Raw genomic sequence first — 12,510 nt, 5'->3', positions numbered from 1 at the left:
ACTCGCCCCGGACAAAGAACGGAGCAGGCGGCCCACCGCCGTCACGGGCACGATGCCAAGTTCGTTTCATTGGGCCAAAATACGGGGAGAGAGAGAGAGAGAGAGAATAATTTAGCAAGCGACCGTCCGATCGACATGCCAGATTGTCCAATCCGGTGTGCAGCAACCCGGCATGTCAACTGGGTGGGTGATCCGATCGGTCGACGGAATCAGCAGCGTCTCGCATCGCGCGCAGCCTGAACAGTGCGCCGCGCCATGTCTCGTCACGTAGTTGTGCGAGCGCTTTGTCGTGGCCGATCCAGCCGCGGCAGCTTGCATTATTCTGAGCGATTCTCTATCGTCTACCAATGGTGCCAGCCTCCCCCCATGTGTCGGATCGGATGCTAGCTCCCAAAACTAGCACAGAAACAAAGGTCCACGGCGGTGACAGCACGGCTCGGGTGAAGAGGCGATGGTAGATTAAGGCTGTCTCCAGCAATATCCTTCAAATTCTATCCTCTACATTCTTCATTTACAGAATTCTCTACAAAATTCTCTCTTCTATATCTCATTTCTCTCCAACAACGTTCTCTAAATCTCGTTCTCTATACATTAAACCCTATATTAGAAACGTATTTTGTTCCAAATTTTTGTACGTACGTATTTATCATACCTCAAACGCTATGGACATATTTTATTTTTATTTAATTCAGTGTTTGAAACGTAAAGAAAAATAGAGAAGAGGAGAGAGAATCTCTATATATAGAGGAAACCTGTAGCGTTCTCTATTTTAGAGGATCGTTTAGAGAACGCTGCTGGAGCAATAGAGAAGGGAATCTTCCTCTATACATAGAGTACAGAACGTTTTACAGTTCCCCGCGGGAGACAGTCTTACTGCAGATTCCCAGGGCGGATCGCGCTGCATCTGACTTCGGAGGAGAAGAGAGGATTAAACAGCAGCGCACGCTCCAAGATGATGCGTCCAGGGCAAGGGAAAACGGAGCGCCATGGCACGCGAGTCCGAGGAGCAAATCTGATCTCCTGCGTGGATTGCCCACCAGCGTGAAGAAGGTGCCGGGCCATGCGGTGATGCAGAATGCTGGATGGCGTGCAGGAAGATTTCAATTGGAGCTCCTGGAGTTGCAGAGGTTGGTTATGGACAAAACTATCCAATAATTCATCCCGGCTCTGTTCTCAGGTGCGCCGCAGCCGGATGGCCCACTGCTCAGTCAAAAGTCTCCGATCCTTCGCCGTCCACGCACCAACTGCAAATAGACGGACGGCCCAAGAGCAGGAGGGATCCAAAGCCGTCGCCCATCGCGGCACCCCTTCACTTCACGTCCCCCCTCGATCGGGCCCTGCCTCCCTGCTCTCCCACCAGTCGGCCAGTCCTCTCCTCCAGTCCCAGTCGGCTCCGCCCCTCGCCTGACACAGGCCACGCGCCGCGCTAGGGTTTTCCTCCTCGGCCGCGGGCTCGGGATCTCGCGCCGCAATGCAGCATCCGCGCCGCTGATCCCGGGGCCCGCCTGCTTCCTTCCTTCCGCGAACGCCGCCTCTGCTGCAGCGGGCGGCCGCCATGGCGCGGCGCCACGGGTGGCAGCTCCCCGCCCACACCCTGCAGGTCCGCTCCAGCCCGCGCGCTCCCGTGCCATGAGTCGTCCTCCGCTCCGCCTGTGCAATTTGTTTTCGCGCATTGTGCTCCGCGGATCCCGTCGCGCTCTGTTCGGCTCGCCGCCGAAGCGGGGAGCTTTTCGGTGTTTCTAGCGCGACGTTGGAACGAATTTCCTGGCGCCGTTTCTGGTTGACGTGCTCATGTTTTGATGAGGAGTGTTCAGGCGAGCGTAGTTTGATGTGATGGGTTGCCCTTCTCTGATTTTCTTTTTCCCTCCGCGATGCGTCTGCGCGGCTCTGCACTCCAGAAGCGCCATGAGTGTTTTGTTTACTTCTGCTGCTTCTCTTAAGACTCTTTTGAGGCGAAGTAGCACATTGATTTGGTTTTGTATAGGATTTCCCCTAACGGCACTCGGCTTGATTACCTGAATTTCGTGCAGCGCAACATTCCGATCTCGTGCGGCATATGCGACTTGTTTTGATCTGGCATTTCGCTTTCTCCAATAAAAGTGTCCCTTTTTGTTGGTACTCTCTTGGGCTGTTCTGCTCTTTCGTCTCTGATGTGATGTGGGGCTTGGACCTAGGAGTTCGGCTTCGCATACTCTTCCTTTTGTCTCCTTCCTTGTACTTTTACAGTACTCCCTAAAACTTGATTTTGTAAGACTAGATTTAGTTACATTGTGTTAAACAGCAGGCTCTAGTTGATTTGCGTGGACTCTATTTTGAGGGGTTGCCCTTGAAATGCATCATTGTACTTTCCTTTGCGTGGTGTCCTAGAATGGATGCTTGGATCTGGTCCTAACCACTGTCTCAGCCAAGTAATAGTTGCCTGTGCTACAGCCAGATGTGTGAAATCAAATGTGCTTTGCTAAATTGCAAAATGGGTCAGTGAATTTGAACGTCGTAGTGGGTTTATCATATTCTATACTTGGAGTTTAGCATCACTTCCCAGCTTCTAGCTTTGGCATCTCTGAAAAGGTAGCAGGATCACTGCTCAATCATTTGTCTAGTGTTCTGCTACCAAGCCTTTTCTAGATTCGTTCAAGAATTGTTGTATTGTACTTCTATTAGTGCAGTATCAGGGATCGATGGTATCCTGGTGAGATCACAATAGATTGTGCAGTAATGACTAGTGACCAGCACTTCTAAAGCGTGAACTATGGGTGCAATATCATCGTTCCTCGATTACAAGATGCTATCAAGTAGCAGCTTTCAATCTTTTCCAGTGAACATTCAGTTAGCAATATCTTGAATCCATTCACAGACCACTTCATCCCACTTTTTTCCCTTCCTCAATATGGTACAAATGAAAGAGCAAGCATTGAGGGAAAGGCTATGAACCATGGGCTATTATGATTTGATGACTCTCTTCTATTAGAAGCTTGCCAAGTCTGAGCTACTGTGATTTGACAATGTGATCACCGGAAATGTAATTTAGTAGGGACTGTTGTGTACAGTATATTGGCTTTCTATTAGCTGAATCCGTGGCCTTTTCATTGTGTTTGTACTTCCTCCTAAAATCCTGCCTTTGCAGGCATTGCATTCTTTCTTATCAGTGGGAGAGCATGAATAACATTTCTTATTTTTTTTCCAGGTGGTGGCTATAACTGTGTACTTCTTGCTTTGTATAGCGTTCTATGCTTTCTTCTCTCCATTTCTGGGGAAGGACGTGTATCAGTATGTCGCTGTGGGTGTTTATAGTTTTCTGGTAAGATGCCATCCTATGCATGCTTGGGTTGAATACACGAATAAATTCATCTGATAGGTATTTTGATATTCATTTTCTGTTTTGTCAGGCCTTATCTGTGCTGATCCTATATGTTAGATGTACTGCGATTGATCCTGCTGACCCTGGCATCCTGATTTCCATGGACGGTACTCTAATTTATAAATCAGAAGGTATATATTGTTCCTTAACAGTGCTTATATTCACATTTGGTCAATTAAATGAGTGTTAGCAGCCTATCACTTTATTAGCTAATAAATCATCTCCTTCTGGTTAAAAGCACATACAGACGCTCAAGACGAAGGTGGCAAGTCAGGATCGAGAAACAGCGAGGATATCCCTAAGCATAAATCGTGCTTATGTAGGGTTTGTTTTTGTTGCGCTATTTTTACTATAGAGGATTGTCGCAAAGAGGATGAAGTTAACCAACAAGAGGATTATGGTGAAGAGGCACTCTTTTGCACCCTTTGCAATGCGGAGGTACTTATTCTCAACTCCAACCCTGTTTGACGTGTAAATTGTGCAATACTTTGAGTTCCAAGCCAGGTTCTCCTTTTTCTTACCAAGAGTATTTGTTATGAAAATGGGTTGTACTCAAATTATTGCACATTTGCTTCTAGCTTACTATTTATTTAAGTGCACATGTACCCAAAAACAAAAACTGTTGGTTCCTGCATATTAGGTACTAAAACTTTGGGTATATTGAACTTCTGTATTCAATATTGCGTGGTACTCTCAAAGTATAGCACCATATGGAATGCCATTGCAATTTCAAAAATCAAAAGTAGATGGAAAATTTTCAATGTGACTAAGTTTTTTATTTCACCAAATGATTTCCTTCACATATTTTCACAATTATCCAATTCTTCTGTTAATGATATATTTTTATTATTTTGCAAGGCCAGTGATTGGCATCTTCAATGCTATGATGCTTGCTTTACTTTATTTTTGTATTCATCTTCAGTGTTTGGACAGATGTTATGGACCCAAAAATCAGTTGATACTCAGTTCTGTCTCCTTTGTGTTCTGATACAGGTGCGAAAACATAGTAAACACTGTAGAAGTTGCGATAAGTGCGTTGATGGCTTTGATCATCACTGCCGGGTATTGTATTTAATCCTCTCTTATTCATTTTCTTTTCTTCACTTATTGTATTTTTGTTGATTTTTTTCACAGTTCTGAAACCTTTTTTTGGCAGTGGCTGAACAACTGTGTTGGAAGAAAAAACTATATCACATTCTTATGCCTTATGGCTGTGAGTCTTGCTTGGGTATGTTGAAAAATCATAGAATGCTGATATAACTAATTATCAACATTGGCATTCTTTTAAATTCCTATAAGCTTGTGTGTCAGAATGTGGATTTGGTGTTCCAAAGCATCTTTTATGTTTCTAATTGTGACTTAAATGCAGCTCGCCGTTGAGTGTGGAGTTGGTATTGCTGTTTTTGTTCGTTGCTTCACTGATAAGACAGCCATAGAAGATCAGATTGGAGAAAAGCTGGGTTATGGCCTTTCACGAGCACCCTTTGCAACCATTGTGGTAAGTTTTGATCCTTTTTATTTATTTATCTAGTTTCTTTTTACAAGGTGAGCTTTTAAATTACATATTTCCAGTAGTTCTCATGGACATTAGATTAAGCATTGATGATTTTGCAACTTTATCATCACCATTTTGGGATCCTTGGAACACACAAAATCAAATTAGTAGTACTTTCTGTGTTTAGGATGTCGAGTTAAGACATGATACCAGCATTCAATGCAGTAAAACATGATAACGGAATTCAGTGCAGCTTAATCTGAACAGGGTAAATCTTATCAGGAGAACAGAAGCAATTGCTAATTTTATGCAGCAGAAATTGTGAACCAACACAGACAGTGCTGAGTGTATCACCACAGCTGCTAGAAATCAAAAGTCTGTGTCAAAACAAAGCATTATGCTTAATCTTTAGTCTACTGAGGTTTATATCTTAGCTGAAAATACAAGGTCCACATCGACTATGTACACATGAACTGCTGAGGGATAAAGATATCATAGCTGAAACCCTTTAATTATGTACTATACACACCAATTTGAATTGACATGGTTACCCATTTGAACTGTGATGACTCTGCAATACTCTCAATTGTTTGAGGTCTGTTACATGGTATGGTCAAGCTATCATGATCTTGACAAAGAAACCTCTCTGACTCCAGGCCCTGGGTACAGCTCTTTCGATGCTTGCTTCAGTGCCGCTAGGAGAGCTATTTTTCTTCCATATGATATTGATCCGGAAGGTTCGTGACTTCACCACTTGTCATTATTTTTGCCCCATTTGGGGGGTCTTGTCCAGGAACGCAATATGTGAACGTGGTTACTTTGCTGCACCACTTTTTTCAGGGCATCACAACTTATGAATATGTTGTGGCCATGAGGGCTCAGAGTGATCCACCTGGACCTTCTGTCCATGATGATCAGCAGAGCTTGGCATCTTCTCCAATGAGTTCTGCACCAACTGCTTTTAGTGGGAGCTCATTTGCACGGCACTACAAAGGCGCATGGTGCACTCCCCCTCGTATCTTCATTGACCAGGTAAGTATTGTATGGTGCAATATTTCTGGGCCATCTCAACTTTCTGTGGTATCATTGTCTTGTGTTTATGTTCTATAATTGAAGGCACCATAGTTTTCAGTGCAGTCTATTCTTTCAACTTCGACAAATCTTATCAGAAATTCACACTGTGTTCTAAGATAATCTATCAAAAGTGCTGCTGTTTCTGCCTGTCACAGTTGTCTGCATTTCTAAGTTGCACCTATCTTTTTCTTAGAGAGTCATTATGCATATATTTTATCCTGTCTGCATCACATTGCAGGATGAAATCATCCCACACCTGGAACCTGGACGAGTTCCTTCAACTGTTGATCCTGATACCACAGACCCCGCTGAAAGAGCCAAAAATCATCCTAAACGTCCAGTCCGCATCAGTGCGTGGAAGCTTGCAAAGTTGGACTCAAATGAGGCCATGAAAGCAGCAGCAAAAGCAAGAGCCTCTTCATCGGTGCTGAAACCGATCAATACCCGCAACCAGTATGAGGCAGACAGTGATAACCTCAGCAGCAGAAGCAGTGTCATAAGTGCTGATACTGGGCACCACAGATATCCTCCGTCTGGCGGTAATTCACAGTACAAGCCCTCTTATCCACCCAGCAGAGCAAGTGCAGATGACATCGAGCTGTATCCTCGGACACCGAGCAGCTTCCAGAGCAACTCGCGTACTCCAACTCCGTTAGCCGAGCACCATCCCTCCAAGCATTTCAACCCAATCTATCAGACGTCAGCAAACAGGTCTCCATTCTCAGTGAGAGCCAGCGTCAACGAAGCGCCTGTCACTGAAACCAGCAACGCCAGGAGGTCCTACCCCCCACCACAAGCAGAAAGATCTCTGCGGTCATCTGTTTACTGGGATCAGGAAGCAGGCAGGTTCGTGTCCGCTCAGGCAAACCAGGGATCCAGCTCTCGCTCAGGCCGCCCTGACCTTCTGTACACCGGGCAGTCTATATTCTTTGGCGGACCTCTAATTACAGATCCTGCAGCGAGAAGTTTCAGAGACCCCGGGGGTTCTAGCCAACGGTCTGCCGGGCCTCGGCCGCACCAGCTCCCGGTGTTTGTTCCCAGTGACCCCCAGAAAGATCAGCTCTCCAAGTTACCATGAAACAAACAGTTACCCTTTTTGGAGTAGCCTTCAGAAACACATGTTTCTCCGCTCGGTTATTTAATGTATAGTTCTTAGCTCTTACATCTGACAAATTGTAGGTCATGATTTTTTGTACCCAGTCGATGGAAATTGAGGTTGCTCTAGGCATCGGCAACCTTTTAACACCAAGTCATGGAAGTGATGAGGAGTCCTATTTCTAGTTCTTGGTACTAGTGAAGTGATAAGGATGTTCTGGTCACCATTAGCTTGACCAGAACATGCCGACAACTACAAATGCGAAAAATCTATTGGCTAATCTGGATCGATTTTCCCCTATCTGATTTCTTGGTGGAGTGTCTAGTCAATATGATGGATAATCTTTTACTATATTGTCAGCTGTCCAAGCTATCTCAAATCGACCTGAGGGCAGGGGCACCTTGCACTCGCCTGCACGAGTTCATTTGGGTGGCCGCAATCATATTTTTACTCCCACTTTTCTCACGGCTTTTCGCTGCGGAACTCGTGCCTGGTTATCCGCGAGGAATAAACTGAGTGGGTGGTGTGGTGGTGACCCCGCGACAATCTATTAGCCCCTTGAACACGAGACACTCTTGGATAAAAAGTGCCGGCGCATGTCATCGGCTAATGCTCTTTAGCCTGCACGTGACCGAGTTGGTCTGTTGAAAAAGTGCCGGAAATAATAATATACTATTGGCACGTCATTGCTCCCTTGCGGTAAAAGTGAAAAGCGAGTGTTTCTCCTTTGAAAAAAGAAAGAAAGAAAGAAGAGTGACTGGTATTGCCTCGTGGCAAAAGTGCAAAGTGAGTGTTCCTCTCCGAGGGATTCGGTTTGCCGATTCCTGGTCGCCATTCCAGGCGAAGAGATGCCATCTCCGTGCGTGCAACCTGTCACGGCCATTCTCGAGCGCGCACGCATCGCTCGAAGTGTGCGGTGTTGACCCCCGCGATTATTCCTCGCCGGTTGGCAACCGGCGAGGGCGGTTGGTATTTCCGCGAGCGCGACGGCAGCAGCTGCCGTCGACAAATATCGCCCGCGCTCGGCTGCCCGCTGCCGCAGACACATCACGAAAAGATGCCCCCTGTTTTCGTGAACCCGGGCACTGTGGATCGCCGGTGCCACGTCTCGTTTCCCCAGGTTCCCCGGGCAACCGAACAGTTTGATGATCTGGCGGCGGCCCCCCGGTGCTGGTCCAAGCTGGAGATATTTCCCGGCGCGAAAATCACTGCAACTTTGCAAGCTAGCGTTCAGAACATTTTTAGCTAAAAGTTTCGGACGGATTATTATCAATCAGGTAGGCTGATGCTGGTTCAGGATAAGGCTGCCGAGTCGGCGGTTCCCCGCACCAGGACCATCCTCTGAAACCGGCCGTGCCACGCCAACGGCGTGACGGGCGAACGCCGCCTCCGGACGACACCTCCCGCGGCTCGCCGGCTCCCACCGGCGCCGCCGCCGCTAGAGATCCCCTCCCGCTCCCGGACTGCAAGTAACAGTGCCAACGATTGGCACTGCGTTCCCCATGGAAGTAACCTTAGCGGAAAGGGTACCAGGCAGCAACGCCTCGCCGGTTGGCCGGCCAGTGAGCCGACGGCGACCGCTCGCGGCCTTTATGAAGGCCGCTTTCGGGCGGGCCCGGCCTCCGGCGGAACGGACGACGCGGGGGGCGCGGCCGGCGGCCGGCCGGGGCCAGGAGGACAGCGCGGGATTGCCGGGGTGCCGGCACACCGCCCCGGACGGAAGCGGAAAGCCGGCAACCGAAACCCATGGCGTGACGTGCTCACCTTCGGAGACTGCCGGGGCTCGAACAACCAGTCTGGGATTCGGGCGCACCGCGAGCACATGGCCCGGCCGGCCCCGGAAAACAAACCCGGTGCTGCCCACCACGATCTGGATTGAAAGCTAACCGTACCGTACCAAACTCGAATGCTGTCATCAGTATCTCCGAGAGCGTCAGTTTGTGTATGTGTGTTTATCGACTTGTACTCGGAGTCTTGGGCTAGCTGCACGTTAAGTGGTCGCTAGGCGGCAGAGAAGATCACGGATGAACCGCTGGAAATGTAGAGTTCTTGCATTTTCTTTTATCAACAATGGGAATATGAATTGTAGGGCCTTGATTGCGATCGCACGTGAAGTTCTTGTGTTTTCTTTCATAACCAGTAAAAGAATGAAATTCTTAGATTTTCTTTTCTTAACAACGGAGTAAAAAGGACATTAAACCCCGCTAAGAGAGAAAACTAGGAGCAAAAATATCTTTCACAACCCGGATTTATTTAACTACAATTACATAAACTAAATTGTGCTACTATAGTCATCTACGTTTAACATGCGGTGATGATAAGAAGATTATAAAACAAACAACACACCAATTCAAACAACTATTAAATCATCTTTTAATTCAATCAAATGTGGATAAGCATTATCTAACTACCACTAGTCTATATATACACCAAGATTCTTCGAATCCTAGATTGGAAAGATGACTATCCTCTTTTCACGTAGAGTTTCTGGATGCCTCTAAATTTTAGAAAGACGATGTGTGCCCAAATAGCGTACCGTACCGTTTTACGTTTAGTCGTCCCATAGCATAAACGGCAACATTTCCTTTAGTTGGACATACTTCACGCTATCCAGAATCGGTTTTGCATTAATCTTCACACACAAGCGGGGATAGTACAAAGAGATCCGGAGCATATTCCCATATGAACCGACTGAAAGCAAAAATCACCGGGAACAGCTTGGAAAAATGTTGAAAACGTAAGAAAACCACGTCAGATTAGACACTATCTCCCTACTCCACACACCCCCTAAACCCCGGGGCTTGCTGCAGCTTTGGTCTCTGCTCAGCTCCTCTGCTTCTATAAAAGGCAGGGCCACCCCCTCGCCTCGTCTCCCAGTTCTCTCGCACACGCTTGTCACCTTCCTCCCCTGCCGCGAGCCGCGACGGATAAGACAGCCCGTGAGCGAACAGCGCCAGCGCCGGCCGCCCCGATCGAGCGAGCGAGGAGGATGCACCGCGCGGCGAGGAGGCTGATGTGGGGGGCCAGCAGGCCCGGGACGGACGTCCCCAGCGACCACGACGTGGTGATCGTGCTCGCCTCGCTGCTCTGCGCGATGATCACCGTCCTCGGCATCGGCCTCGTGGCGCGGTGCGCCTGCGGGCGCGGCGGGGCCAGCAGGCAGCCCGCCGCCGCCAACAGGGGCGTCAAGAAGTCGGTGCTCCGCAAGATCCCCACCGTGCCGTACGCCGCCGCCTGCGGCGGCGACGAGGAGTCTGGGGAGGCGGCCGCGGCGGCGGAGGAGTGCGCCATCTGCCTGGCGGAGTTCGAGGAGGGCGAGTCCGTGCGCGTGCTGCCCCCCTGCGGGCACGGCTTCCACGCCGCCTGCATCGACAAGTGGCTGCGCGGGCACTCCACCTGCCCCTCCTGCCGCCGGATCCTGTCCCTCCGGCTGCCGCCCGGCGAGCAGTGCAGCCGCTGCGGCGCGCGGCCCCACGCTGGGGACGGCGGCTGGAAGCCGACCTCCTACAGCGGCGTGCCGCCGTTCCTGCCGTAGGCAGCACCAGCAGATAGGCAGAGATGCTTCTGGAGCTAGAACAAGACAAGGATCGACCAACCCAGAAGCAAACAATCCGGTTGAAATTTCTCGGTTGCCCCCTTTCACCTCTTCTCGTTCACTGCTAGCGGTAGATTCTACTAGTGCCTGGTTGGTAATGCGTAGCAATCCGGAACTGGAAATGGGGAAGTCTGATGAGGTGTTTGCAGGCTTGCAGCCGCGACGTACTAGCTCTGTACATTTGTAAATATTATTAGTGGTTAATTAATATATATGAAATCAGCTTTGGTAAGGATGATGATCTCCGTATCTTTTTTTCTAATCTCGGTTGGCGCAAGCTTTTTGATCTGGAGAAATGTATTCTGCATGGCACAACTGCTCGGAATGCATGATGCATTGATGCCTGTCTTCTCGGTGCTGTGAGCCCTGTTCCTGAGGGAATATATCTCATTGCCACCTCCTAAAACTCAATGAACCGGGAGATACTTCGTACAACTATTTGGCCATACAGCTCAGCTCTGTCCGGCTATCAGGAGTCAGGTCACGTGAGAGTGTCATTTGGGACGTAGAGTATGGTACCAACTAAACTACCAACCCTTTTCAGCTTTGGACTGGTGTCTACTGGTACCTGTACTGATGAATGAAGTGGCATGGTTCTGCTTTTTTTCAAAAAAAACCCTTAAAGGTCAGAGTTTTTCTTGAAAAGGATTCAAAGGCCAGAGTTGCGACACCAAAGATGTGTCAATGTAAAACTTGCACGGCATTCTCCTCGTGACCCTGCAGGGCGAGTTTACAGTTCACACTTGTGACAGACGCTCCAGAAGAAAGGGACCCAATCGTTGTGGCCTTGTGGGGGGGCGAACCTGCCCTACTCCCCCTAACCGCGGCGGCGACGCTAGTTTTGCTTGCCCGGGACCGAAACCAGGAACGCGCCGCGCCGCCTTCACGCTGATCCCCACAGGAGATCACCAGTTCCGATCCATCGCCACGGCACGACAAGACGTTTCCATCGGAAGACCGATGGTGCGGCACGCTACCCCGATCGCCTGCCTGATGGGCACTCTATCTGGCACGCGTTGTCTGCTTGGTGGTCTCTCTCGCTGACTCGCTCTCATCACCGTCCTCTGAACAGGACATCCGCCGAAGCGAGTCCAGGACCTGTTTTTTTTCTTCTTCTTTTTTTAATGCTAGTCCAGGACTTGGCTGGTCAGCTGGGTCAAAATTCCTTGCAACTGGCAGGAGGAGTTCGGTACCTGCAACGCGGAGCGCCACTCCTCACCGCCAACAGGACCTAACCTAATAGCGCACATGCCAGTTTCAATAGGATTTCATGAAGATTTTTTTAAAAGAAACTAATGAGAAATTTTATGGATATTAAATGTCATGCCACATCAGCAAATTTGCTGATATGGTAGGATTATTAAGAGAAGGAATGGGAGTTGAGAGGAGTTTCATCACCATAATACTCCTCCGACACAGTTATCAAATTCTCAGACTTGGTAACTGTACAATAAAAAGCTAAGCTAAAAACGTGAAGGCGTGGCGTGCCAAGTCGGCAGAAAAGGGAAAAATGGGGAGGGGAAAGAATTCCCTGCAGGAGCGCTGAGGTCAACCTCACCTCTCAACAACCGAGCTGCCTGCAAAAGCTAAGAAGAACACGCGCTAGTTTAATCGCAGGGGATAAGATAAGGTTTGATACTTTGGTGTTTGAATTTTTGTAATTCGACGGTTGCGACGATAGCAGTGCTATGTTTTCTTTGCTGGTGCTGATTGGTACGAACTTGTTGAGGGCAGACCACTAGCTAGAATAGTCAAAGCCTTCCCTTTTTCTTTTTTTTTCTTCTTTCTTTTTGTTTTTGCTTGTAGTAAAAAAAAAAGTTCGAAACTTTTGGAGTGTTCTTTTGCTCACTTGAGTCTCTGGTGGATCCATTCTAGGTTCTATCCGATTAAAA

General features: G+C 48.4%; 2 protein-coding genes across 2 annotated transcripts; both read left to right on the top strand.

Moving 5' to 3' along the window:
- The first annotated feature begins 1,402 nt into the window (after positions 1 to 1,402).
- LOC112901679 (protein S-acyltransferase 21-like) lies at positions 1,403 to 7,328 on the top strand. Its single transcript, XM_025970636.1, has 10 exons — positions 1,403 to 1,600; positions 3,185 to 3,298; positions 3,387 to 3,489; positions 3,597 to 3,796; positions 4,352 to 4,420; positions 4,515 to 4,586; positions 4,728 to 4,856; positions 5,510 to 5,590; positions 5,694 to 5,885; positions 6,166 to 7,328. Exons 1-10 carry the CDS (start codon positions 1,556 to 1,558, stop codon positions 7,003 to 7,005), a joined length of 1,845 nt encoding a protein of 614 aa, XP_025826421.1. The 5' UTR covers positions 1,403 to 1,555; the 3' UTR covers positions 7,006 to 7,328.
- A 2,581-nt stretch (positions 7,329 to 9,909) lies between these two features.
- Positions 9,910 to 10,851, top strand: LOC112901680 (RING-H2 finger protein ATL74-like). Its single transcript, XM_025970637.1, has one exon. The coding sequence runs from the start codon at positions 10,013 to 10,015 to the stop codon at positions 10,556 to 10,558; it is 546 nt and encodes a 181-aa protein (XP_025826422.1). The 5' UTR covers positions 9,910 to 10,012; the 3' UTR covers positions 10,559 to 10,851.
- Positions 10,852 to 12,510: the final 1,659 nt, after the last annotated feature.

This window comes from Panicum hallii, chromosome 7, assembly GCF_002211085.1.
Source record: "Panicum hallii strain FIL2 chromosome 7, PHallii_v3.1, whole genome shotgun sequence".
NCBI classification, from domain to species: Eukaryota; Viridiplantae; Streptophyta; class Magnoliopsida; order Poales; family Poaceae; genus Panicum; species Panicum hallii.
This window is presented reverse-complemented; position numbering and strand designations above follow the sequence as displayed.

Coding starts and splice junctions, on each gene's coding strand:
- LOC112901679 (XM_025970636.1), top strand. CDS start 1,556: ATGGCGCGGCGCCACGGGTGGCAGCTCCCCGCCCACACCCTGCAG. Junction 4,421..4,514: donor GCTTTGATCATCACTGCCGG/GTATTGTATTTA, acceptor TTTTTTTGGCAG/TGGCTGAACAACTGTGTTGG. Junction 5,886..6,165: donor CTCGTATCTTCATTGACCAG/GTAAGTATTGTA, acceptor ATCACATTGCAG/GATGAAATCATCCCACACCT.
- LOC112901680 (XM_025970637.1), top strand. CDS start 10,013: ATGCACCGCGCGGCGAGGAGGCTGATGTGGGGGGCCAGCAGGCCCGGG.